Genomic DNA, 20,583 nt, shown 5'->3' with positions numbered 1-20,583 from the left:
CATGATTCAGAGGTGAGCTGTTTGCCTGCAGGGTCGGGGAGGGATTCCCACCCTCCTGGGATATTGCAGCAATGACACCCGAGCATCTCCGACGAGGACGGCTTTGCTTCCTTCCCCCCGAGATTAGGAAGAAGAGGGCTGAGAGCGGGGATGACACACGTACTTTTTCCGGGACTGGAGTCCCAAAGAGCAAAGGTCCCCAAAGAGCAAAGGAAAAAGCGTGGGTGGCTCCTGCCTGGGCTCTATCACCTCCTATTTTGCATCCCTAAATGTGCAGCTCCCAAAACCTCCTGTATCTAATCTGGGCATCAAATCACTGCGCCATTGCTCCGGCCGACACACAGGGGTACAATTTACTGGCCCGATTAATTATGGATGTGAGTTTACAAGCACAGCTGCCAGCACCTTATCTATCCCCGTGTATCTGGAGATGGCCGAGAGCTGGATACGGCCCTGCTTGGAGCTGGCGCTTGTGCTTCCAAGGCCCTGATGTAGCAGAGACCACAACAAGGTGCTTTCATGGCATTGCCTTCAGAATGAGCAAATTTGGTTCAAATAAATAATACTCCCCACCTTGCTAGGAACCTCTCGCACCATGCTGGGAGAAACATGGGGCTGGGCTGCAGGTGCAGCGTGCCCGGGATGGGGGGTCCTCAGGCTGGCCCCCACGCACCCTCCATTGCCCCATGGCCATGGGGTGGGGGCTGCAGCCATTGCGCCCCTGCTCTGCATGGCCGGGTGTTGCAATCAACCAGAGCTGCTTCCAGGTGAGCCCCAGCCCGGGAACGCCCTGGGAACGTCAGGGAGGGGCGGGAGCCTCTTTAAAACCTGTCTGGGCCCAGGGCATGGGTGCAAGTTGAGCGGCGAGTGGGCGGCACCGGCTCCCACTGCCTCTGCTGCCAAACGCAGTGACAGACGGACAAAGCGGGACCCGCAGACGGGGCCAGGTAAGGTGCCAAGCCCGGGATGGGAAAATCGGCGCCTGCTCCCATGGGGGGAACGTTCAGCTGGGATCCATGCTGGGACGTGCGGCCGCGGGTTGGGTGGAAATCCCCCGAGCCCTTCGGCAGCTCCGTGCTTGTGGGGCTGGGGTGGAGGGGATGGAGAGATTGGCAGGGGGGGCTTGTAGGGAGCTGGCCCCCAGGAAGGGGAATTTCCCCCCCTGCTGCACCAACTGCGATGCTGGAGCCATGGGCTGGGGCTGTGGGAGGAAGGAGAGGGAGCGAAGAAAGCAGAAAAGGGAACCATGGCGGCAGGAGCGGAGAAGTCGACAAGCCCCATCTTGCCCACCTGGCGTCCCCATGCCCCACTGCAGTGACAATATCTCACTATGTGTCCCCCACCATGGGGACGAGGTCCCTGAGCCCCAAACTGGCCCAGGGGTGCATGGCAGGGCCGGGATGGTGCCATGAGTCAGCGGGGAAGCAGGAGCCGCAGTGCCCCGAGGACGGGCTGGGTACAGGCAGCTGGGGATGGGGGACCCCAGCGTGGGGTCTGCACCTGGGGGATGCCGGGGATGGGCGTGCTGGGGTCTGGTTAATTTGTGGTGGTATTTAATGGCCAGGGACAGGGAGGGGATGGAGATGAATGTCTATGGCGAGTGGGGATGTGATGAGCATTGCAGCTCACATCAGGGCCTGCTGCCAGCACCGAGTGCCCCCTTCTAAAGCCCATCCCAAGCCCTGGGAGTAGGTGGCATGGGGCTGTGGCACCACGGGACAACAAAGGAATGGGGACGGCTCCTGGCCACCCATCTGTGATGAGGAGCACCTCATGTCCCTTGCCACCACCCCGATGTGCCACCATCCTCAGTGTGGGGCTGAACTGGGGAGGGTGGGTGCAGAGAGAGGTGGATTTGGGGTGCAGGGGAGCCAGGCTGGAGCTGGGGACGGCACTAAGCCACCCCTTGGGGTGGCTTCCTCCAAGCCCCATGCCAGTCGGCATTGCACCCAAGGTTGGTGTAAATCAGCATCGCAAAAAGGAGCGGCAGCACCATGCCCCAGCTCGCCCTGAGCCCCTGCTCCGTGCCTTGGCTGGGGCAGGAAAGAGCCAAGGCCGGACGAGGCGACGCAGTTCCCGTCCCCGCCTGTGTGCATCCTGCCCGGGATGCGGATGCTGGGCCCCGTGACGGTCACCGTCCCGTTGGGTTCTTCCATAGGAAGGGGCTTCCTGGCTTGGAGCAGCCGGGGGGGCCGCGGAGCAAGGCTCGGACGCCCCATTCGCAGGCAGGGTAGGAGCGTGGGATTTGGGGAAACCCTTGGATGATGGGGCCCTGACCTGCTTGGTGGGACGCCCCAGCCGAGAGCCCCGCCGGGGTGTTCCCGGTGCCGTGAAGCAAGAGGAAGGCTGGCCGGTAATTCCTGCCCTTGCGCCGCCGCTGTGCGCCTGCTCGCCCGCCGCTCCCAGCCCCATTCCTCCCTAATGAGCCCTGGGAACCGGGCGCCGCGGTCCGGGTGCTGCGGGGCCCCGGCGCCATAATTGCCACCCCATCCCACGCGCGGGGGTGGCTGCCCTGGGGGGGCAGGTGGGGCAGGTGCTGCCTTTTTGGGGTGATGCAGGGAACTGGGCACCCGGCTTTACGCCATCCCGTGGGTTCCCCTCTCATCGTACGCCCTGATAGCACCGTGAGGCTTGCGGGTGGCCTGGTGCCCCCCGTCCTTGACAGCCTCCCCCCAACCCTGGTCCCCGCAGGTGACTGCGGGCAGCGATGGCAGACTGCACAGAGCTGGAATGGGCCATCCAGGTGCTGGTGAACAACTTCGACAAGTACTCGAGCCGCTGCTGCTGCCGGAAGCCGCGGCGCATCAGCAAGAAGGATTTCCGCAAGATGCTGAGCTGTGAGCTCAACCACATGCTGACGGTGAGGCCGGGCTGTGCGGGGACATGTGGGGGCCAGCTCCTGCTGCACATCTGGGGTCCCCCCCACTTTGCACCCCCCTTCCCCAGCACCAGCATCTCTGCTCTCTCCCACAGGACACCGGGAACAGGCGAGCGGCTGACAAGCTCATCTGCGACCTGGACGAGAACAAAGATGGGCGCATCAGCTTCGAGGAGTACTGGACCTTGATAGGTGGCATCGCCAGCCCCATCGCCCACATCATCCGTCAGCAGGAGCAGAGCGTCAAGCACACCAAGTAGCGGGCTGCCCTCCCCGCCCGGACCCCTGGGCTCAGCCCCCGCTTCTCCGCGGCTCCCCGCTTCTCCCCCGCTGCCGAGCCCCTGCTTGTCCCGGAGCATCCCAGCCTCCTGCGGCTTTGCCGGGGCAGGCAGAACCTGTGTGATGGAGTGAAGGGGTGTGAGGCTGGCACGGGGGGCTCCTCCTTGCCCCATCCCTGCCCTCTTCCCCCCCTCGGAGTGTCCCATCCTTGCTGGGATGCTGGGTGAGAAGCACAGGGAAAGGCTTCCCCGCATCTAGGACATGAATGCTGTCTGTACTCAGCCCTGCTGGGGGAAACCCCATCGCAACCGGCAGCCCCTCTTCCCTCGGAGCCCCCTCTCCCCGTCACCGTGTCGGGGTCTCCCTGGGGAACGGGATTGCCCCTGCCTTTCCCCCCGCCCCAGCTGGTGAAGGGTCTGCCCTGCCTGCTCCTTCGGGCTCGGTGCGCCTGGGCAAGGCCGTGCGGTTATTTATTGCAGCAATAAAGTTTGGAGGAGCAGCGGGGTCACGCTGAGGCTGGCCTTGTGGGGATGGGGTGGGGGGGGTGGGGGGACGGAGGGTGGGGTCTGCCCTGCTCCTTGTCACCCATTAACACCCAATTTGGCTCGCCCGGTGCCTGGGGCTGAGCGCACCACCGCGAGGTGTCAGCAGACACCGCAACACCCCGGCACCCCCGGCGTGTCCGTCGGGTGCTGCCGCCGTGCGTCCCCATGCGGGTCCCCGAGCAGCCTCGGATCACAGCACCCCTCATCCGTGCACCCCAAGGCCACGGCCACCCCGGGGACTCCCAGTCCCGCGCTGCGTCTGGGTGCAGCGCACCCCCCGCTGGGGACGGGGACGGGCTCGGTGGCGCTGCGCACACAGGGCCATCCGTGCTGACATCGCTCTGTGACGCCCACAGCCCTGGCGAGGAGCCCGAGCCCTGTGCCTGCTGGGGATTTTCCACCGGGAGGGGATTTGGCTGCAGGGCTGCGAGTGTGGAGGTGGCCTCTGAGCTCCCCTGGGGGTGTCCCCACGTCCCCCCCGGGTCCTACAGCATGTGGGGTGGCAGCGCCTCAGAGCCAGGACCCCCGTTCCCATCCAGCCCCCTGCTCCCCTGGGCATCGCCAGTTCCCACCTCCTCCCTGTCCCCCCACAATGCAGCTCCCCCCCCCCTGCTTGCCACACGGGACTGGGGTCCCGGGGGGGGTTTGGGGTACTCCGTGGGAGCCGTTGCCATCGGGCAGGGCCGGGGCTGAGTCACGGTGCAGGAATCCTGCTGGGGCGAGGGCAGGGCCGTGACTCACTGTGCTGGTTGCGGGGCTGGGCTGGGCGCCGTGCCCGGCTGCCTGCACGGGATCCCAGCGCCACAGCGGGGTGGGGGGCATCCAGCCCCCGACAACCCCGTTCCGGAGGCAGACAGGCTGCGGTGCGTAGTTAGGGATGTCCCCCCAGCTTCATGGATGCTTCCCTGCGTGGGCAGGGGTGCTTTGCGCACGACAGCTGCACCCCGGGGTGCTCCTCCTGGAAAGCCCCGAGTGCTTTGCGTGGCACCATATGGCAGGCGGGGAGGGGAACGATGAGGACGGGGCTGCCAGGCTCCGCAGCTGGTCCCCATTTAGGGGCCACACTCCCGTCCCCATGTCCCCAGCAGCATCAGCTGCGGGCAGCCTGAGCCTGCTGCTCCCCCAGCTTTGGGGTTCCCCAGCGTCGAGGCACCCATGGGTGGCAGGAGGGTCCTGGGGGCTGAAGCTGACCCTGAGCACACACACCCACACCCACCAGGAACTCCTCAGCTCCAGCTCTGCCAGCCCCGGGCACTGGGTGCGTGCCCCAGGCCACCGCCGGGCGAGGTGCCAGCGCAGGTGGCTGCGGTTCTCGTCCCTCCTTTGGAAATCAGGGCTTGGCTGGATCCGTCCTCCTGCCCCCGAGTGGCCAGGGCCTGTCCCCAGCATGTTTTGGGGTCTGTGGGACCCACCCTGTTTCCCTCAGGGACAAGCACTGCCAGGCTGTCACAAAGGTTGGCACAGCCCTAAAGGTTTGCAAGACTCCAGAAAAAGCCCCAAATGTGTGTTCCCTGCAGTCCTCTCCAGCCACCAAATCTCTGGGAGGAGGAAGACCTCCAGAGCTCAGCAGAAGGCATCCAGGAGGACCCCAGAAGGCAAAAAGCCCCCCAGAAGGACCACAATGGAGGAGGAGGATGGCTGGGGGCATCCTAGGGCTGTCCCCTCCTAAGTCCCCACCCCTGGTGGCAGGGCTGGGAGAAAAGCCCAGGCTGTGGGGACACCACCGGTGACATCTCCTGGCCAGCACCCAGAGCAGGGAAAAGCCTCCCCTTCCCCGTGCCAAGAGCCATATGGGCTGCAGGAGCTCTGCACAGCCCCCCGAGCAGACCACCGCCGCTGTAACCTTGCGCAAGCACTCGGGGCAGGGGGGTGACAAGTGCCAGCTGAGCTGGAGGAGCTGCCCAGCTCCATGAGGTGGGCGCAGGGATGATGGGACTGAGCCCCACCAGCACCCTCACATCTTTCCCCACTTCCCAGAGAGATGTGAGGCTGGGGCTGGGCTAGCTGCCCCCCAAAATGGGCTCCCCATCTGCCCAGGCCACCCGGCTGCGGTGATGCCCACCTGTGCGGCGCCGTCCCTGACCCTGCTGTCCTCCCCGCACACTGATGGAGGACCTGGAGGGCGAGGAGGACGACGCGGTGGAGTTCAGGCGGTCCTCTGGTTTCTTGGGCTGTCTCAGCGTGCTCTGCAGTGACATCTGGGCTGATGCTTCCTGCCCCGCTGAGCCTCAGCCTGTGGTATGGATAAAACCGCTGCCGCCTCCCTAGTCCCCAGTTCATTTGTGCTGGTTTGTGCTGGGGAGACTGGGGCCACTGAGCAAGTGCCCAGAGAGCTGGTGGCAGCGGTGGCTTAGTGGGGACATGGGCTGGTGCCCCACTTCTTGCGTTGACCCTGTGGGGTGCCCATCCCTCCGCTTGCTCCTCGGCCCCCAGCAGCACCCCCTAAGCACCTCTCACTAATGGCATCACGTGGTTCGTTAGGCAAAAATGAGGTGTGGGTGAAACCTCTGGCTGGGAAAGCCCCGAGGCGAGGGGCTGTGCTGGGCAGAGCCCTCCAGATGGGCTATAAACACCCGGCATGTGGTGGCTGCAGCACCCCAGCAGCTAGAGCACCCCGGCGACTACAGCACTGACCCCGGTGAGCCCCTTTGTGCCCCAAATTTGCCCTCCCGATTAAATTCACCCAGCGGTTGCTGCACCCCAAAATGGCCCCCTGAGAGGTGCCAGCATCCCAGGTGGATTCGGGCAGGGTGGGTGGGGGTCGGGTCCTCATCACCCCCTGACGCTGTCCTCGGGGCTGTCCCCACGCAGGAGGCTGGCGATGGCATGTCCCCTGGAGCAGGCGCTGGCCGCGATGGTCACCACCTTCCACAAGTACTCGGGGAAGGAGGGCGACAAGTACAAGCTGAGCAAGGCTGAGCTGAAGGAGCTGCTCAACAGGGAGCTGCCCAGCTTCGGAAGCGTAAGTGGTCTTGGGGACATGGCACTGCCCAGCCCTATGGTGCCCGGGCATTGTACCAGCCCCGGGGCAGGCCTAGGTGGTCTCTGAGTTCCCCCAAAGCCCACCCCATGGATGCAGCCCCATGCTGCAGGGACCTGGGCTGGAGCAGGCTCAGAGCAAGGGGAAACTTGGCCTTGCTTACACCCACTGAATATTTTCATTGGCAAAGTTGTGCTCCGATTTCAATGTTTTTCTCCCTTTTTTTTTTTTTTTTTTAATTTTTATTTTCCACTTCCCTTTCTGGCCTGTGGTTTAAATTGGAGGGGGGTGGAGGCACCGCTTATTAACAAAGCTTCTCAGCGAGGCAGAGGTGGATTTGCTGCACACCTTGGGTCCCAGGGGAGCCACCTGCACCTCTGCGTGCCACCTCCTTCTGACAACAAAGAGAAAACCCTCCTGCAAACAGCCGGGAGGAAACTAGTCTTTTGCATCCTTCCTTCCCCACCTGCACGCCCCAGACCCGCTCACCCCCCGCCCCCCCCCCCCCCCACTTTCTCCCCCTTCACAGAAGCAAATGGACGAAGGGGAGTTCAGGAGGCTTGTCAACGACCTGGACCACGACAAGGACAGCGAGGTGGACTTCAAGGAGTTCGCCTGCTTCCTGGCCTGTGTGGCCATGGGCTTCAATGAGTTCTTCAAGGACGCCAAGCAGCCCCGCAAGAAGTGACCCTGGTGCCGCTGATGGTGGTTTTTTAATAAAAGCTTCCCCAAAGCCTCAGCAGGGCTGTGCGTTGCGGGTGACTCACGCCTTCCCCCAGCCCATCCTTCCCTCCGTGGGATTTTCCATGGTGCAGCTCAGCCCCAGGAGGCCTTTATGGAAAAGTCTGAGCAAAACAGCTCCAAACCGCCTCCAGGCGAGGCGCTGAGATATGCCCCCCCCCCCCCCCCAATTGTCCCTGCTGTCCCAGGGGAGAGGTTTGGTGCACATTTGGCCCCAAACAGGAGCTCCCTGAGCCGTGCAGGGCTCGTGGTCTGGCACGAGCTGCCCTGGGCAATGCAGATTTTGGGGGAGAGAAAGCTGGAGTGGAGGAACTGGGCAGGAACACACAAGGTCCGTGCCAGGAACAAAGCCCAGAGCAGGCCCTGGTGCCTGTGCAGGTGGAGATGAACCACGGCTGGGTGGCTGCAGGAGCCCCCTGGGACAAGGACGAGCCCACCCTGGGGGGCTGCATTGCAGGGGGTGGGCCTGAGCCACTCACTTTGCTGCAGGGTTGTGGACAAGCGGCAGCACCCTGGGCATGCCAGGCTGCGATACCGGGCGGGCAGGATGGGGCTGGCCCCCCCGCAGGCACGGCAAGTCCAGGCTGGTTTGCAGGATGCATCGCAGCTGCTTCCAGCCATCCCCAGCACCCCAAAACCCTGCAGAAAGCACCCCGGGTCCAAAAATCCATTGCAAAGCATTGCATGGAAGAGCATGGCCCTTTCACAGCCCCTCACTAAGCCCCCAAATCCTTCCTGAGCCCCCAAATCATTGAACCCCCCTGCCTCATTCCTCACCAAGCCCCCCAAAACCTTACCAAACCCACCAGCAGGTTCAGCCTTTGCTCATCCCCTTCCCAGGGTCTTTATAACAAGCCCCCAGGGGCTTCCGCCCCCTCCGAGTAATCTGCACCAGTTTGCACCTGCTCCTTAATGGGGAGATGAGGTTCAGGCTTGGGGGTTTCTTTTCCCAAAATAGTTTTTTGAGGAAGTGCCCGACCCCAGGAGATGCTGTGTGGCGTTGGCCAAGGTTTTGTGTCCCAGGGTCTCGTACCCTGGTTTTCTCACTCTGGTCCCTGCAGTGCCAGGTGCCACCGTCCCCAGTGTGGTGCTGGGGACCCTAGGGGTGGTGTCAGCCCTCCTGTGTCTCAGCGGGGGGCTGGCTCGTCCTAGGGCTGGGCTGTGCAACCCACAGGCTCCCGGCTGTCCCCGTGGCTCCTCGGCACGTGCACGGGACACGCAGGCACCGAAATAGCGCTCCGTTACACAACGGGGCGGCGTGCTGCGCTGGCCTCACCACTAGGAAACAGAAATCACTTGCAGATGACTTGAGTTGAAAACAGAAAAAAAAAAAAATGAAAAAAAGAAAAGCCAAGCCCAAAGCCTCGGACAAACCCTGCTTGGTCTTGTGCAGCTCCGGACACCCCTGGGGATACTGCCAAACCCTTTGTGCATGGCTTCTCATCCCCCACCAGCCTGCGACTTTGTCCAGGTTGTCCCAATCCATCCTCAGGGGCACATTTTCCTCTTTCTAACCCAAACCAGCCCCTTGGCGGATCACAGGGAGGAGGGTTTTGGGGGGGGCTGGGGCTGCCCCTGGGGTTTCCTCTCCTCCTCCTGCAGCCAACGTGTGGCCAGGCGCCGCGGCAGCATTGGTGCCTGCTCATCCGCACGGCGAGGGGGGGGCCAGGCGGGGCTATAAATGCGGTGCCTTCCCGCCGCCTCGCTCCCACCCTGCCCCTCCTCGGCTGCTTTGCGTTCAAGCTCTTGGTGAGTTGTTTTTTCCTGCGATGCTCCAGCCTCCCTCGCCCTGCCGTCCCTCCAGATGTTGCCTTCCAGATGCGTCTCCCTCGACCCCCCAACGCTGACCCCCCCGGCTGAGCTCAGGGGCCACGTTTCCCCTCCGAAAGCTGCTGCCCACACCCCCGGCGTTGCTTTCTCCCCCTCGGGCATGGCTTTTTGCGGGGTTGCTCAGTGCCGGTCCCAGGCGGCAACGCCCAGCCCAGCCATTAGCGGGCAGGTGAAATTCGGGAGGAAACGGTGATGCACGGGGCGTGCCTGGGGACACCGCGCTCTGTCCTCACCCGCTCCTGCAATCGGTGCCTCCAGGCTTGTTGGTGTCCCCCATGGCGTGTCCCTTGGAGCAGGCGCTGGCCGTGATGGTCACCACCTTCCACAAGTACTCGGGGAAGGAGGGCGACAAGTACAAGCTGAGCAAGGCCGAGCTGAAGGAGCTGCTCACCAAGGAGCTGCCCAGCTTCATCAGCGTAAGTGCGGGGCTGCTGCACCAGGGCCGGGGGTGCCACGTCCTGGAGACCCTGGGGATGTGCCCCTTGATGCAAAAACCTCATTTTGACCCCTCTTCCCACCGGGCAGAAACAAACAGACGAGGCCGGCTTCCAGAAGCTGATGAGCAACCTGGACAGCAACAGGGACAACGAGGTGGACTTCCACGAGTATGCCACCTTCCTGGCCTGCGTGGCCATGATGTGCAACGAGTTCTTCCAGGGCTACCCCGACAAGGTGCCACGCAAGAAGTGAGCACGGGGACCCCGGCCGGGGCTGCAGCGTGCCCCCCTGCACCCTCTGACCCCCCCAGCACCCTCCCGCCATGGTCCCAATGCTCTTTCAATAAAAATTGCTTTAAACCAAGCCCTCCGTGTGTTTGGCAAGGGGGGGGGGGGTCTTGCTCTTGGGGCAGCACACAGTCGTGCGCAGAAAGCCCCTGTTGCACGTTGCGGGCGTTGGATGATGCCCTGGAGCAAGGAGCGCTTTGGAGGTGGATTTTGGCATGGGATTTTCAGCAGCGTGGGCACTCCATTCCTGCGAGCCCTCGCACACTGCCTGCGGGCGCGTCCCTGTGAGTCAGCACCCTGCCCTGCCGCGCCGCCGTTTGCCCCTTTCGTTGCTTCGGGCAGGGCTCAGCGAGAGCTTTTGCAGGGATTAACGCCTCCGACCGCACCGTGATAACGGGGATGGGCGGACAAATTTTGGCCAAAATCGTTCAGCACTCACTGACCCAGTGGCAACAAGTGCAGCCCCGCTGTGCGAGGCACTCCGCGACCTGGCTGATGCCAAAGGGACCTGGTGGGGATGTTCACTGGGGTGACCCATGGGGGGGTCAGGGTCTGTCCCCCCACCCCACTGCTCTGGGGGGCACCCAGGACCCTCATCCCCTCCCCAAGTGAACCCTTCGGGAGTGGGGTTTCGGTCGTCTTCCCACTTGGGGTGGGGTTACGGCGTGTAGAGGAGTGGCTTCACCCATGCACCCAGCCACCCCCTGGCCCCCCCGGCATGGGAGGACTCAGCCCATGGCTATAAATGCAAGGAGGAGCTGTGCAGCCACAGCCCTCCCTCCCCGCTCCGAGATCCTGTCCTGCTCAAGCCGGTAAGTCTCCATTTCCTCCCTCCCATCCTCTTTTCCCCCCCTCATCAGACATCTGCGGCCGCCCCAGGGGTGCGCGCTGGACTCCAGATGTGCAGCTTGCCCCGTCCAGATGTGGACCCCCCCTCCCCCCCACTGCTGGGAGCCAGACCTTGGGCGGGCAACTTCGCTCTGGCAAGGCAGCGGTGCCACGAAGGCTTCTCCCCATCCAGCCCTAACTTCATTCCCTGCTTTCGCCCCCCTTGGTCCCCCCCAGCTGCTCCCCATGGGCCCAGCCTGCGTGCGGAGGCGGCCAGGAGCTGCGCCCCGTGAGTCACCGCAGCCACCAGCCTTGGCTTACGCAACGGCCCGGGATGGGGGGGACACGGGGCAGCCCCCTGCCCGCCCTGGGATGGAGGGGACATGAGGCAGCCCCCTGCCTGCCCTGGGATTTTGGGGGACACGGGGCAGCCCCCTGCCTGCTCAGGGACAGACCCCAGGGCTGTCCTGAGATGGGGCCGTGGGGGCTTTGCCCCCAGCCCGGCTGGCAGAGGAGTGATGGGAGGGCTCTGGGATATCCCTGGGGGGGCTGTGCTTGGGGGCTCCCCAAGGTGGGGAGCTGCCCGCTGAGCTCCCCCCGTCCCCACAGCTCAGCCCACAGCCATGGCAGCCCCCCTGGACCAAGCCATCGGGCTCCTCGTGGCCACATTCCACAAGTACTCGGGGAAGGAGGGTGACAAGAACACCCTGAGCAAGGGTGAGCTGAAGGAGCTGATCCAGAAGGAGCTGACCATCGGGCCGGTGAGTGCGACCCCCCCCCCCCCACCTTCTCCTCACAAGCCAAGGGCGTCACCTGCCAGTGCAGCCCGGGGGGACCTAGGTGCAGGGACACCCCCAGGAAAGGGGCAGGGGACAGGCGCAGTGGGAGGTGACACAGGGAATAACGTCACCCGGGGGAGTTGTGGCACAGCCCTGTCCCCACACCTACTTTTATGGCACCTGGTGTGAATGCTGGTGCTTTGCCATGGGGGGGGGGATATAACTGGGGACACACGTGTGGCCGGGTCCTGCGGTGCCCCCCCAGCCCTGCTCTGGGAAAGCAAAGGGCAATGTGCCCCCCCCACGGCGCCCCGGCTGATAATGGCTCTGTGCTTTTCGGGGCTGCAGAAACTGAAGGACGCGGAAATTGCCGGGCTCATGGACGACCTGGACCGCAACAAGGACCAGGAAGTGAACTTCCAGGAGTACGTCACCTTCCTGGGCGCACTGGCCATGATCTACAATGACGCCCTGCTGCAGTACAAGTAGAGCTGAGCCAGCCACCGGGGCGACCCCCCCCCTCCCCAATGCCTCTCTGAGGTCCAATAAAATTTCTTTTTGTAAAGTTTTGCTGCTGCGTTTTGTGGTTGTTTTTGAACCTCAAATAAATTAAAACCTCACGGATGGTGCTGGTTTCGTTTTTTTTTTTTTTTTTTTTTTTTTTTTTTTTTGGGGATGTTGGGGGGAGGCAGCGAGGGGCTGCACCCTGTGCTTGCGTCCCTGTCCCATGCCCATTGCATGCTGGCAATGCCCTGCCTGCTCCTGTTTTGTGAACCCTGCCAGGCAGAGCTCACCCGAGCATCAGGAAAAGGAATGTATAAGCAGCCCTCCGGACTTGGTGCAGCATCACACTCACATCCCAGAGGCAGGGGAAGGGGTCTCCCCACATCCCCCCCGATAACCCCTTGGCCCTTTTTGAGCCTGATTTGCAATTTGTCACTATTTGAAGCTGGCCTGATGCCACTCACGAGCATCCCAGCCCTCCCGCCTCTCTCACACCCTGTCACTGCCCTGTCCCTGTCCCCACGGGGCTGTGCTGGCTCCGGCCCCATGGCCCCGCAGCAGGCGGCAGCATCCGGCCAGGGCAGGCTCATGGGCTGTGCCAAGGGCACCTGGTGGCACACGAGGACCTGCGGTGTGCGCATGCCTCTTCTCACCCGTCCCATTGCACGTGCGTCCCCTCCCAGCTCCCCACGTGGCACACACGTGTCCCTTCGCACCTCCCTGAGCCGCACATCCGTGTTCCTTCACACCTCGCTGAGTAGCACATCCGTGTCCCTTTGCATGTCCCTGCGTGGCACTTCCTTATCCCTTCATGTGTCCCCATGTGGCGCATCTGCGTCCCTTCACGTGTCCCCACATCCCTCTGCGCCTCCCCGATGGCGTGTCCATGTCCCATCACGTCCTCGTGAGGTGCGTGCGTGCCCCTGGTCCTGCCCAGGCAGGACACAATTATTGTCAGTTACTGTGAGGATTGCTGCTACATCACCATGGACACCAGGGGCTGGTCGGACCCCCCTCCCAGGGAGGTCGCACCCATCCTGCCCCACCATACAATCTGGCCCTTTGTTTCACTCTTTTGCAACGCGTGCTTTTTCTGGAACCAGTTCCTCGTGCTCCTGGAGCAGGACGTAGATGGGGAGAGGTTTCACCACCGCTGTCCTTCCCATCTCTCGAAATCCCTAAGGGGCATAATGGGCTCTTTGTGGTGCTGCTCCACGTGAGCACAGACTTGGGGTGAAAATTTTGGGCATCCTGGGGTTCAGGCTTCCCCCTAGGTAGCCTTTCCTCCAACACACGCAGGGTTCAGCTGCCTGCTGAACCAGACACTGGGAACCCCACGGGGTCTCCATGAGCTGTGGCATTTCTGTGACCCTGGAGGAGGTGGCGATTGCCAATGCTCCTGGTAATCATCAGGCAGCAATCACCTCTGCTGGGAAATGCCACCTAAGCACAGCTGGCAGGCTTCCTGCACGTTGGCAAGTCCTGATCTGCAATGTCTTCCTTGGCTGCCTGCGCTAGCTGTTAGGAAATGATGTGCCAGGGATGCTGCCTGTGATTTTGGAGAGGTGATCAGGGTGGGATGCATCCCCCAGCACCTACAGGTTGGGTCAAACACCCCATCCCCATCCAAAGCCAAACACTGGGGCAGATGTAGGAAGGAAGAACTACATTCCCATTGGGAAATATCAGCATTGCCCCGTGGAGACCCTCATTTAATGCACTCAGGAAAAATCCCTCTTTCCTCATCTCCACCAAGAACCCCAAACCTGGGGAAACCCCTGTGCTGTCATGTATCCACTATTCTGGCTCCCCGCAAATGTCTCTTTCGGTGTTTCCTTGTTTTGCACTAACGAGTTTGGTGTGTCCTCTCCCTCGTTAACCCCAGGAGCAGTTGGTTCCTGGAGACAGGCAAGAAATTGCTGCCTGGGCGTGCTGCGTGCCGAGAAGCCTTGCACAATTCCCAAGGTTATCACCCCAGAGAAGATTTGAGGGTGTCACAAATCATAGCTCAGGGAGGGTATAAAAGAGCCCTCTCCGGCACTGTGCAGCCACCGATCCTGCCCGCTCCTCTCCTCTCCATGTCGCTGTCAGAACAAGCCAACCCCAGGGCCACCCCTCGGTGAGTAGTTCTTCTCCAAACAGGGGCTCCTGGAAGCAGACAGAGCCCACCCTGAGCTCCTGGAGGGGATGGGTATCCATCTCCTCTTTTAATGTTTTGCTGTTTTTCCTTCTTTAGCAAGATGAAGACCGACCTGGAGCTCGCGCTGGAGTGCGCCATCAACATCTACCACCAATACGCCATCAAGAACCCCCTGGATGACTACCTGAGCAAGTCAGAGTTTACGCAGCTGATGAAGGAGACCGCCAAGACCTTCCTCACCAACACCGTGCCGGTGAGAGCCGTGCAGCTTGGCTCTCCTACTGCTGGCGAGAGCTTGCATGGGTGATGGCCTCCTTGGGGCACAGGGTGGCCGAGAGCCTCTCAGAGGGGAGGGAGGGTTGATGGGGTTTTCCTGAAGCTGTGCTGTCCCTGCATGGACCCTCCCCAAACCAAGGTTCTTTGCAGAGATTAAGGGAATTGGAGAGCCCTGTGATGTAGCTGTGGGGTGGCAGGGGACCCAGGGCCCCGCTGTGCATCGGGCTGACTTGTCCCCGTTTGTCCTCCTGCAGCCTAAAATATCCATCGATACCTACATAAACCAGCTCTTTGCCAGAGCAGACAAAAACCACGACGGTCGCCTGAAGTTCACTGAGTTCCTCACCACGCTGAACCTCGCAGCCATTGATGCCCATAATAGGTCCCATGAGCCTCCCAGGGTCCATGGCCCACATCCAGCTGGTGGTCACGACCACGGACATGACCATGGACATGACCATGGACACGGTCCCCGCAACTGAGGCCGTTCCCAGGGTGGCTCTGCCCACAGAATTGTGTTCTTCCAGCAGCAGCATCTCTTCCATTTGCCCACAAGCATATGACCAAAGCTGTGTTGTCTGCTTCTGCCTATGGCATTGAAATAAAATTTCTTTCTCCATGCACCAAACGCATCTGTGCTATGTTTCCTGCACTCTCTGGGGGGACGCGACATGCACCCAGCTCAGCCTGCAGCCACGGGGGGTTAAATGCAGGTTGCACTGGGGAAACAGCAGGACAGGGAAGGCAGGGGGGAGTCAGGCCACTTGTCCCTGCTTCTGTCCCTTGGGACAGAGTGAAGCCACACGCCTGCTCACATGGGGCTGTTTCACATAGCAGGCTCCCCATCCTGCAGCACTCAGTCCCCAGCAGGGTCGCCACCACCTCCCCAAGGCTCACGGGCTCCTTGCTTGGGATTGCTTGGCTCAGCAGCTGGGTTTCCTGGGCAGGGGCAGCCAAGGGAGTGCACAAGAGCATCCTCACCCGTGCTCCCAGACCCTCCTTGCCCCAGCTCCAGGATGCTCCATGAGTGAAACACAGCCGGGTCCTCGCGGGGTGCTGCTGAGCCCCCCCAGCACTGACCCCGGGTGGGGGCACTGCTTTTGCAACCTGCAGAGCAACTGATGTTTTCCTTGCAAGTCCAGCACTGGCACAATGAACGGTGCAGAGGGGCTTTGTGGATGCAGTTTTAACTCTACACGATGAAGCCTCACACTTTTGTTAGTGTTGGGTGACAGCTCCTGGGCTCCCAGCAGGTTTAGGAGCCACTGCAGGCTCTTGGGGGCCAAATACACAAGTGGAAAAGAGCTGGGGTGTTTGTGGGGAGCCATGCACTGAAGGGGAAATCCCCAGGCTCATGAGGTTCTGGTATTTCCAGCATCAACTGGAACCAGGAGCCCACGCTGTATGAAACTGAGCTGGGAGAGGAAGCACAGGGCTGTTGTGTGGTTATTTGCACTCAATGACACCAGTCGTCGCTCTCTGACGCTGCAGTTTTGCCATCAGCGAGCAGCCCTTGTCCCCCATCTGGGTGCTCTTCACCCCCTGCTCCGTGCCAGCATCCCTGGGCATCATTTGGGCATCACTGTGGGTTTTGGGGAAGAGTTGGGAACTCAGAACCACAACTCTGCCTCCGAGGGGACAATGCAGACACACAGACAAACCTAGCCGGGCTGGTGGCTTGCAATGACAGCTGGGGAATGAGGATGCAATTTGGGACTGCTGACGGGCCATAATGAGAGAAGAAAAGAAACAATAAAGTGAGTCAGGGATACCAGAATAGACCTCCTGCAACAGTTCTCGTTACTGCTCCTGAGACATGCGAGGAGCACCCTCAAACAGGAGTGGTGACCCGTTTGTTTTCGTATCCTCACCCTCTTCCTGGAACCTATTGTCTTGTCTTTACACCTTTTCATAGTCTCCTCTTCATCCTTCTAGCACCTGCTCTGCTAGTGTCACAGGGGTGGTTGTTGCAAAACATCCCAGTTAATGCTCCAGACAGCAAAGACCACGACCTTGGATTTTCTCCTTGCTTTGAGCCCAGTTTCCTCCACCAGGTTTCTGGAGCAAGAGGGAAGGTCTGGTGCAAGTGATATGAAATGGAAAATAATGGAAAATAATCTGGAAAACCATCTATTGAAATGTAGACAACACTTTCATCTTTGCTAGCATTTGTCCAGTTCATAATGTAGGAAAGAGTTTGCAATCACACTAAAAACATATCCACTTCTCTCCGAAAATCCCATCTTTCTTCTACACCGGCATGAAAGAGGGAAACATTTTCAGCACGTTGCAAAACCTGCAAATTTTTGTCAAGTCCTGCCAAGGTGGACGGTGCATTTCCGTCAAGGTGGGGGGAGTACATCCAGTGGTTTCCCCATTCTTTGCCCAGTTGGAGCCAATGGTGGGGTGACAGGACAGCATTTCCAAAGGCCGGTGGGTGCAACCAGGAACTGCGAGCAGAGGAATGAGATGGGGAGGGGCTCAGATGTTCCCACCTTGCAATTTCCAGGTGCGGGAAATGCTAATTCAAGCTGTTGCTTGCAGCAGGTGTGTCACCATCTCTGATGAAAGAGAGTCTCAGATGCATATAAAAGGCTGCCCAGACACCTGGGTCACTTCAACAGACCCATCTTCTGCAAACCCTCCTTGGACACAAGGTGAGTAGCATTGCAATGGTTCTTGCAGCAAATAAGGTGAGGGAGAAGTGATTTTGTATAGTATTTCATCTCTATAATACTTCGTATCATGTCTATTTTATCCCAGTGCTTCCCACTTTGGGGAGGCTGGTTTTGGCTGCAGCAAGGCTTTGTGTTAGTATAAATTAGTGGTGTTTCTGTGCCATCTTTAGTGGGGTATAGTTGTTTCTGCTTTGTGGCGGCACACAGCTGAGAGCAGGGTCTCCCTGTGCTTGGTGTCCATGGTCCAAAGAGACAACGAGGAGGAGGTCAGGCAGAGCCTGTAATGGAGCTGGTATCAGAACCTTAATGACTCAAAGCCATCCCTGCCATCGGTGGCACGGTGCTGGTACATGGGTTTGTCTGTCCTGCCTGAACAATGCCTCCAGGTCAGCCAGAACAAGCCGCTTCTTGGGCAAAGTTAATAATGTGGTTGGGCTGTGCTGTAAAACAGTGAGATTCCTAAAACCTCTTGTTACCTGCTCAACACCGAGGAGCTACCGACCACCCCTGGGTGCTGCCAGCCCCGTGGGATGGGGCAGGTCCTTTGCACACCAGTGAGGTGCAGCTCAGCCTCAGGGTGCCCAGGAGCGTGGTGTGGGGTGCTTGGCTTTGTCCCCTCCAGGACTGGGCCTGACCCCTCCAATGGCTTCGGGGTCTCTCAGCAGGTACCCCGAAAGCTCAGCCATGTCTGCAAGCACTGCCACCACCCTGCCTGGGCATCGGCAGTTCCCAGGAAATTGCACGCTGGAGATGGCCCTGAATGCCATCGTGGATGTCTACCACCGCTACAGCATCCGCAAGGGTGAACTCGACCTCCTCAACTTCAACGAATTCAACACGCTGCTGAAGGAGCAGGCGCCGACCTTCCTGGAGGCCTGTGTGAGTGCCGTGGGGGAAGGAATCTCCTGGGGTGCTGGGGCTGATCCTCAGGATGCTGTGGTGGGAGCGGGGTGCCTTCATCCCCCAGGGGTTGTGGTCCATCAGGCCCAGCTTGTGCGCTGGAGGTGGTGCTGCCCATGCTCATCCTGCCTGCTAGCACAAGGGTGCTGAGCAGCCAAGGGGGCTTGGGGCAAGATCCTGTCCATCTGGGGGTTTTACCCACAAGACAAAAGAGGGGCTCAATGATCCCATGGCTTCCAAATGCTTCCTGGGGTATGCAAGAGCATAGCTGGCTTGGTTTCCACCCGTGGAAGCTCTGCCTGGGGAGGGGGCACTCTAACACGCTCTGTCCCCCATTGCAGAACAGGAACCGTTCCGGCTACCTGCAGGAGCTCTTCAAGGAGACGGACTTAAACAAGGACAAAGAGCTGTCTTTTGAGGAGTTCACCATCGTCTTGTCCAAGGTGGCTGATGATGCCCATCGCATCATGCATGGGGAAAACAGATGTAAACCAGAGAGCAACTGAGCTCACCTGTGCCGTGGTGTCTGGCCCCTGTGAAGGACCCAGAAGGGGCTGCTTTTAGGAATAGGGCTGTGGCTGCTTTCTGCCTGCTTGGATCGCTCATGAGACAATAAAGCATCACTTGAAGCCCACTGAGTCCTTCCTATCTCAGCACTCGCTTCCCATGAATGGGCAGGGTGGGCACCAGCTGCAGGGAGCACGAGGTTCTGCAGCATTCCTGGGAGAAGAGCTTGCCTGAATGGGGAACCCCAAAAACCCCTGGGGGGAGAGATTTATGGTAGATGTGGTGGGTGGGCAGGCAAGAGCTGTATCGCTCAGTGTCTGGCCCAAGCCAGTAGGACTGGGAGGGAATGAATGGCCTGAGGACCAGTGCAGGACACTGAGCTCTGTTGTGTTTGAACCACAAAACTTCAACAGAGCAGCTGCATTGGGGGTTTTTCTCCTGGGTGAGGAAAATGCATTAATATTCCTGACAGCAGCAGGACACAGCCCCATAATGAGAACAAGCCAGGGAGCCCTTAGGAGGAAAAAAAAAAACCAAAAAGACAGAAGTCGCTATTCGTATATACAGCTCCCACCCCATGTGGTGCCAAAATCTTGGCTCAAGCTAAAGAAAGCTTTGAAGGCCTCCAGGGAGGAGACTCCCCAACCTCTCTGCGCAACCTGTGCCAGGGCTCTGTTACCTGCACAGCACAGACATGCTTCCTGGTATTCAGGGGGAGCCTCCTGTGCTCCAGGCTGTGCACAGCACCTCTTGTCCTGGCCCTGAGTGCCACTGACAGGAGCCTGGGGATGCCCAAAGGGTCCTGCATGTGGACCTGCAAAAACCCAGCCCTGAAGGGCTGCTCCCCAGCAGGGTTTGCAGTTGTGGGCATCTCTCACACAGACCCTTACTTGCTCAGGAAGCATCTGCCTTGCTCAGAGCAAGCCCCCTGATTTCCCCGAGCTAAAACCACATCTAGCAACAAGAACCTATTCCCTACCCGGATCTCAGGCTAATGCCTGTTGTAAACTGCAGTGCACCTCACAGCAACGAACCCTGCCGTGCCCTCAGCCAGCTGCCTGCCCTTTGCTTCTCCCTGCTTGTAAACCCATATTTTGAAAGCACTTTTGCAAATGCTGCCAAGCGCAGGGTGCCCAGTGAAGGCTCGTCTCCTTGAGGCACAACCAGTCCTGGTCACCTGGAACCAGATTTTCCGTGCTGTGCAATGCCTGCTTCCCTCTCCTTCCCCTTCGCCGCTCCAGCAAGCAGATGCTTGCTCAACCCTGGTGGCCTTGGGGTCAGGATTGCAGCTCGCTGCAGCTGCTTTGGCATGGCCCGCGGGCACAGCTGGGCTGGAAGGCTCCTCCTGCAAGGAGAGACCTGCAGAGCCGGGTCAGGAGTTGTGCCAACACATTCCCATGACCCTGAGTGGTACTCAGGCTCCCCTGTCATTTTAAGGGCTGTGTTGGAATTTAAATGGTAAATGCTGCTCCTGGGGGCTCGTTGCTGCTGCCTGGTAGGCACAACCAAAAATCTAGCTACTGTCCCTACTCTGAAACCCCTGGCCCATGCCATGCCCTATGTCCATCCTTGCCCTGTCCACCTCATGGATGATAAAATAGCCAAAAAGCTCAGTTTCGTGAAATTGCTACAAAATTCTGCAACTGAGCTGATGGTCCCCAGCACCCCGTTGTGAAACACCCTGGCCCTTCCTCAGCTGTTTCGTGCATCGCGGATCTCCCCTGTTGTGAAATGCGGAGCATCCCCAGCAGCGAGGGCAGGGGCTCGGGGCTGTGCCCCCCAGATGCTCCCTGCACAGTGCTGTCCCACGGCCACTCGTCTCGAGCTCCACTGTCCTGTTTTGGCCTGCACTTGGTGCCTCAGATTAGCATCACGTTCGGCAGGTTGAACAAATACCCAAACAAACCTGCTGAATCAGCAGGGAGGGGATTTTAATAAAGCAGCACTGGAAAATCTCGTTTTGCTCCGGCTCTTCGCTGCTCCGAGCCGATGT

The 20,583-nt window shown here is 60.3% G+C and overlaps 6 protein-coding genes across 8 annotated transcripts; all 6 read left to right on the top strand.

Moving 5' to 3' along the window:
* The first annotated feature begins 791 nt into the window (after nucleotides 1-791).
* On the top strand, nucleotides 792-3,661 carry S100A16 (S100 calcium binding protein A16). Of its 2 annotated transcripts, none has more exons than XM_040539180.1 (3): nucleotides 792-947; nucleotides 2,692-2,860; nucleotides 2,974-3,661. In XM_040539180.1, exons 2-3 carry the CDS (start codon nucleotides 2,708-2,710, stop codon nucleotides 3,136-3,138), a joined length of 318 nt encoding a protein of 105 aa, XP_040395114.1. In that variant the 5' UTR covers nucleotides 792-947; nucleotides 2,692-2,707; the 3' UTR covers nucleotides 3,139-3,661. The 2 variants fall into 2 exon arrangements, with proteins under 2 accessions (XP_040395114.1, XP_040395115.1); XM_040539181.1 differs by lacking the exon at nucleotides 792-947 and adding an exon at nucleotides 2,107-2,230.
* Nucleotides 3,662-6,314: 2,653 nt separating this feature from the next.
* LOC121060977 (protein S100-A4-like) lies at nucleotides 6,315-7,446 on the top strand. Its single transcript, XM_040539179.1, has 3 exons — nucleotides 6,315-6,340; nucleotides 6,514-6,664; nucleotides 7,212-7,446. Exons 2-3 carry the CDS (start codon nucleotides 6,524-6,526, stop codon nucleotides 7,368-7,370), a joined length of 300 nt encoding a protein of 99 aa, XP_040395113.1. The 5' UTR covers nucleotides 6,315-6,340; nucleotides 6,514-6,523; the 3' UTR covers nucleotides 7,371-7,446.
* Nucleotides 7,447-9,011: 1,565 nt separating this feature from the next.
* Nucleotides 9,012-10,054, top strand: LOC121060975 (protein S100-A4-like). The gene is made up of 3 exons (XM_040539177.1): nucleotides 9,012-9,172; nucleotides 9,512-9,669; nucleotides 9,779-10,054. Exons 2-3 carry the CDS (start codon nucleotides 9,529-9,531, stop codon nucleotides 9,941-9,943), a joined length of 306 nt encoding a protein of 101 aa, XP_040395111.1. The 5' UTR covers nucleotides 9,012-9,172; nucleotides 9,512-9,528; the 3' UTR covers nucleotides 9,944-10,054.
* A 580-nt stretch (nucleotides 10,055-10,634) lies between these two features.
* LOC121060973 (protein S100-A6) lies at nucleotides 10,635-12,155 on the top strand. The gene is made up of 3 exons (XM_040539174.1): nucleotides 10,635-10,790; nucleotides 11,416-11,567; nucleotides 11,934-12,155. Exons 1-3 carry the CDS (start codon nucleotides 10,724-10,726, stop codon nucleotides 12,072-12,074), a joined length of 360 nt encoding a protein of 119 aa, XP_040395108.1. The 5' UTR covers nucleotides 10,635-10,723; the 3' UTR covers nucleotides 12,075-12,155.
* Nucleotides 12,156-14,055: 1,900 nt separating this feature from the next.
* On the top strand, nucleotides 14,056-15,128 carry LOC121060972 (protein S100-A12-like). The gene is made up of 3 exons (XM_040539173.1): nucleotides 14,056-14,208; nucleotides 14,326-14,482; nucleotides 14,760-15,128. Exons 1-3 carry the CDS (start codon nucleotides 14,168-14,170, stop codon nucleotides 14,985-14,987), a joined length of 426 nt encoding a protein of 141 aa, XP_040395107.1. The 5' UTR covers nucleotides 14,056-14,167; the 3' UTR covers nucleotides 14,988-15,128.
* A 1,880-nt stretch (nucleotides 15,129-17,008) lies between these two features.
* Nucleotides 17,009-18,712, top strand: LOC121060974 (protein S100-A8-like). 2 transcript variants are annotated; one of them, XM_040539175.1, is made up of 3 exons: nucleotides 17,009-17,162; nucleotides 17,846-18,062; nucleotides 18,425-18,712. In XM_040539175.1, the coding sequence occupies exons 2-3, from the start codon at nucleotides 17,868-17,870 to the stop codon at nucleotides 18,587-18,589; spliced, it is 360 nt and encodes a 119-aa protein (XP_040395109.1). In that variant the 5' UTR covers nucleotides 17,009-17,162; nucleotides 17,846-17,867; the 3' UTR covers nucleotides 18,590-18,712. The 2 variants fall into 2 exon arrangements, with proteins under 2 accessions (XP_040395109.1, XP_040395110.1); XM_040539176.1 differs by having other exon boundaries at nucleotides 17,027-17,162; nucleotides 17,849-18,062.
* The last annotated feature ends 1,871 nt before the right edge of the window (nucleotides 18,713-20,583 follow it).

The sequence above is a fragment of the Cygnus olor genome, chromosome 28 (genome assembly GCF_009769625.2).
Source record: "Cygnus olor isolate bCygOlo1 chromosome 28, bCygOlo1.pri.v2, whole genome shotgun sequence".
Lineage (NCBI taxonomy): Eukaryota > Metazoa > Chordata > Aves > Anseriformes > Anatidae > Cygnus > Cygnus olor.
The sequence above is the reverse complement of the archived record's forward strand: the minus strand, read 5'-3'. Positions and strand labels throughout refer to the sequence as shown.

Coding starts and splice junctions, on each gene's coding strand:
- S100A16 (XM_040539180.1), top strand. CDS start 2,708: ATGGCAGACTGCACAGAGCTGGAATGGGCCATCCAGGTGCTGGTGAAC. Junction 2,861..2,973: donor AGCTCAACCACATGCTGACG/GTGAGGCCGGGC, acceptor TCTCTCCCACAG/GACACCGGGAACAGGCGAGC.
- LOC121060974 (XM_040539175.1), top strand. CDS start 17,868: ATGTCTGCAAGCACTGCCACCACCCTGCCTGGGCATCGGCAGTTCCCA. Junction 18,063..18,424: donor CGACCTTCCTGGAGGCCTGT/GTGAGTGCCGTG, acceptor CCCCCATTGCAG/AACAGGAACCGTTCCGGCTA.
- LOC121060973 (XM_040539174.1), top strand. CDS start 10,724: ATGCAAGGAGGAGCTGTGCAGCCACAGCCCTCCCTCCCCGCTCCGAGA. Junction 10,791..11,415: donor ATCCTGTCCTGCTCAAGCCG/GTAAGTCTCCAT, acceptor CCGTCCCCACAG/CTCAGCCCACAGCCATGGCA. Junction 11,568..11,933: donor AGGAGCTGACCATCGGGCCG/GTGAGTGCGACC, acceptor TCGGGGCTGCAG/AAACTGAAGGACGCGGAAAT.
- LOC121060972 (XM_040539173.1), top strand. CDS start 14,168: ATGTCGCTGTCAGAACAAGCCAACCCCAGGGCCACCCCTCG. Junction 14,209..14,325: donor AACCCCAGGGCCACCCCTCG/GTGAGTAGTTCT, acceptor TTCCTTCTTTAG/CAAGATGAAGACCGACCTGG. Junction 14,483..14,759: donor TCCTCACCAACACCGTGCCG/GTGAGAGCCGTG, acceptor GTCCTCCTGCAG/CCTAAAATATCCATCGATAC.
- LOC121060977 (XM_040539179.1), top strand. CDS start 6,524: ATGGCATGTCCCCTGGAGCAGGCGCTGGCCGCGATGGTCACCACCTTC. Junction 6,665..7,211: donor AGCTGCCCAGCTTCGGAAGC/GTAAGTGGTCTT, acceptor CCCCCTTCACAG/AAGCAAATGGACGAAGGGGA.
- LOC121060975 (XM_040539177.1), top strand. CDS start 9,529: ATGGCGTGTCCCTTGGAGCAGGCGCTGGCCGTGATGGTCACCACCTTC. Junction 9,670..9,778: donor AGCTGCCCAGCTTCATCAGC/GTAAGTGCGGGG, acceptor CCCACCGGGCAG/AAACAAACAGACGAGGCCGG.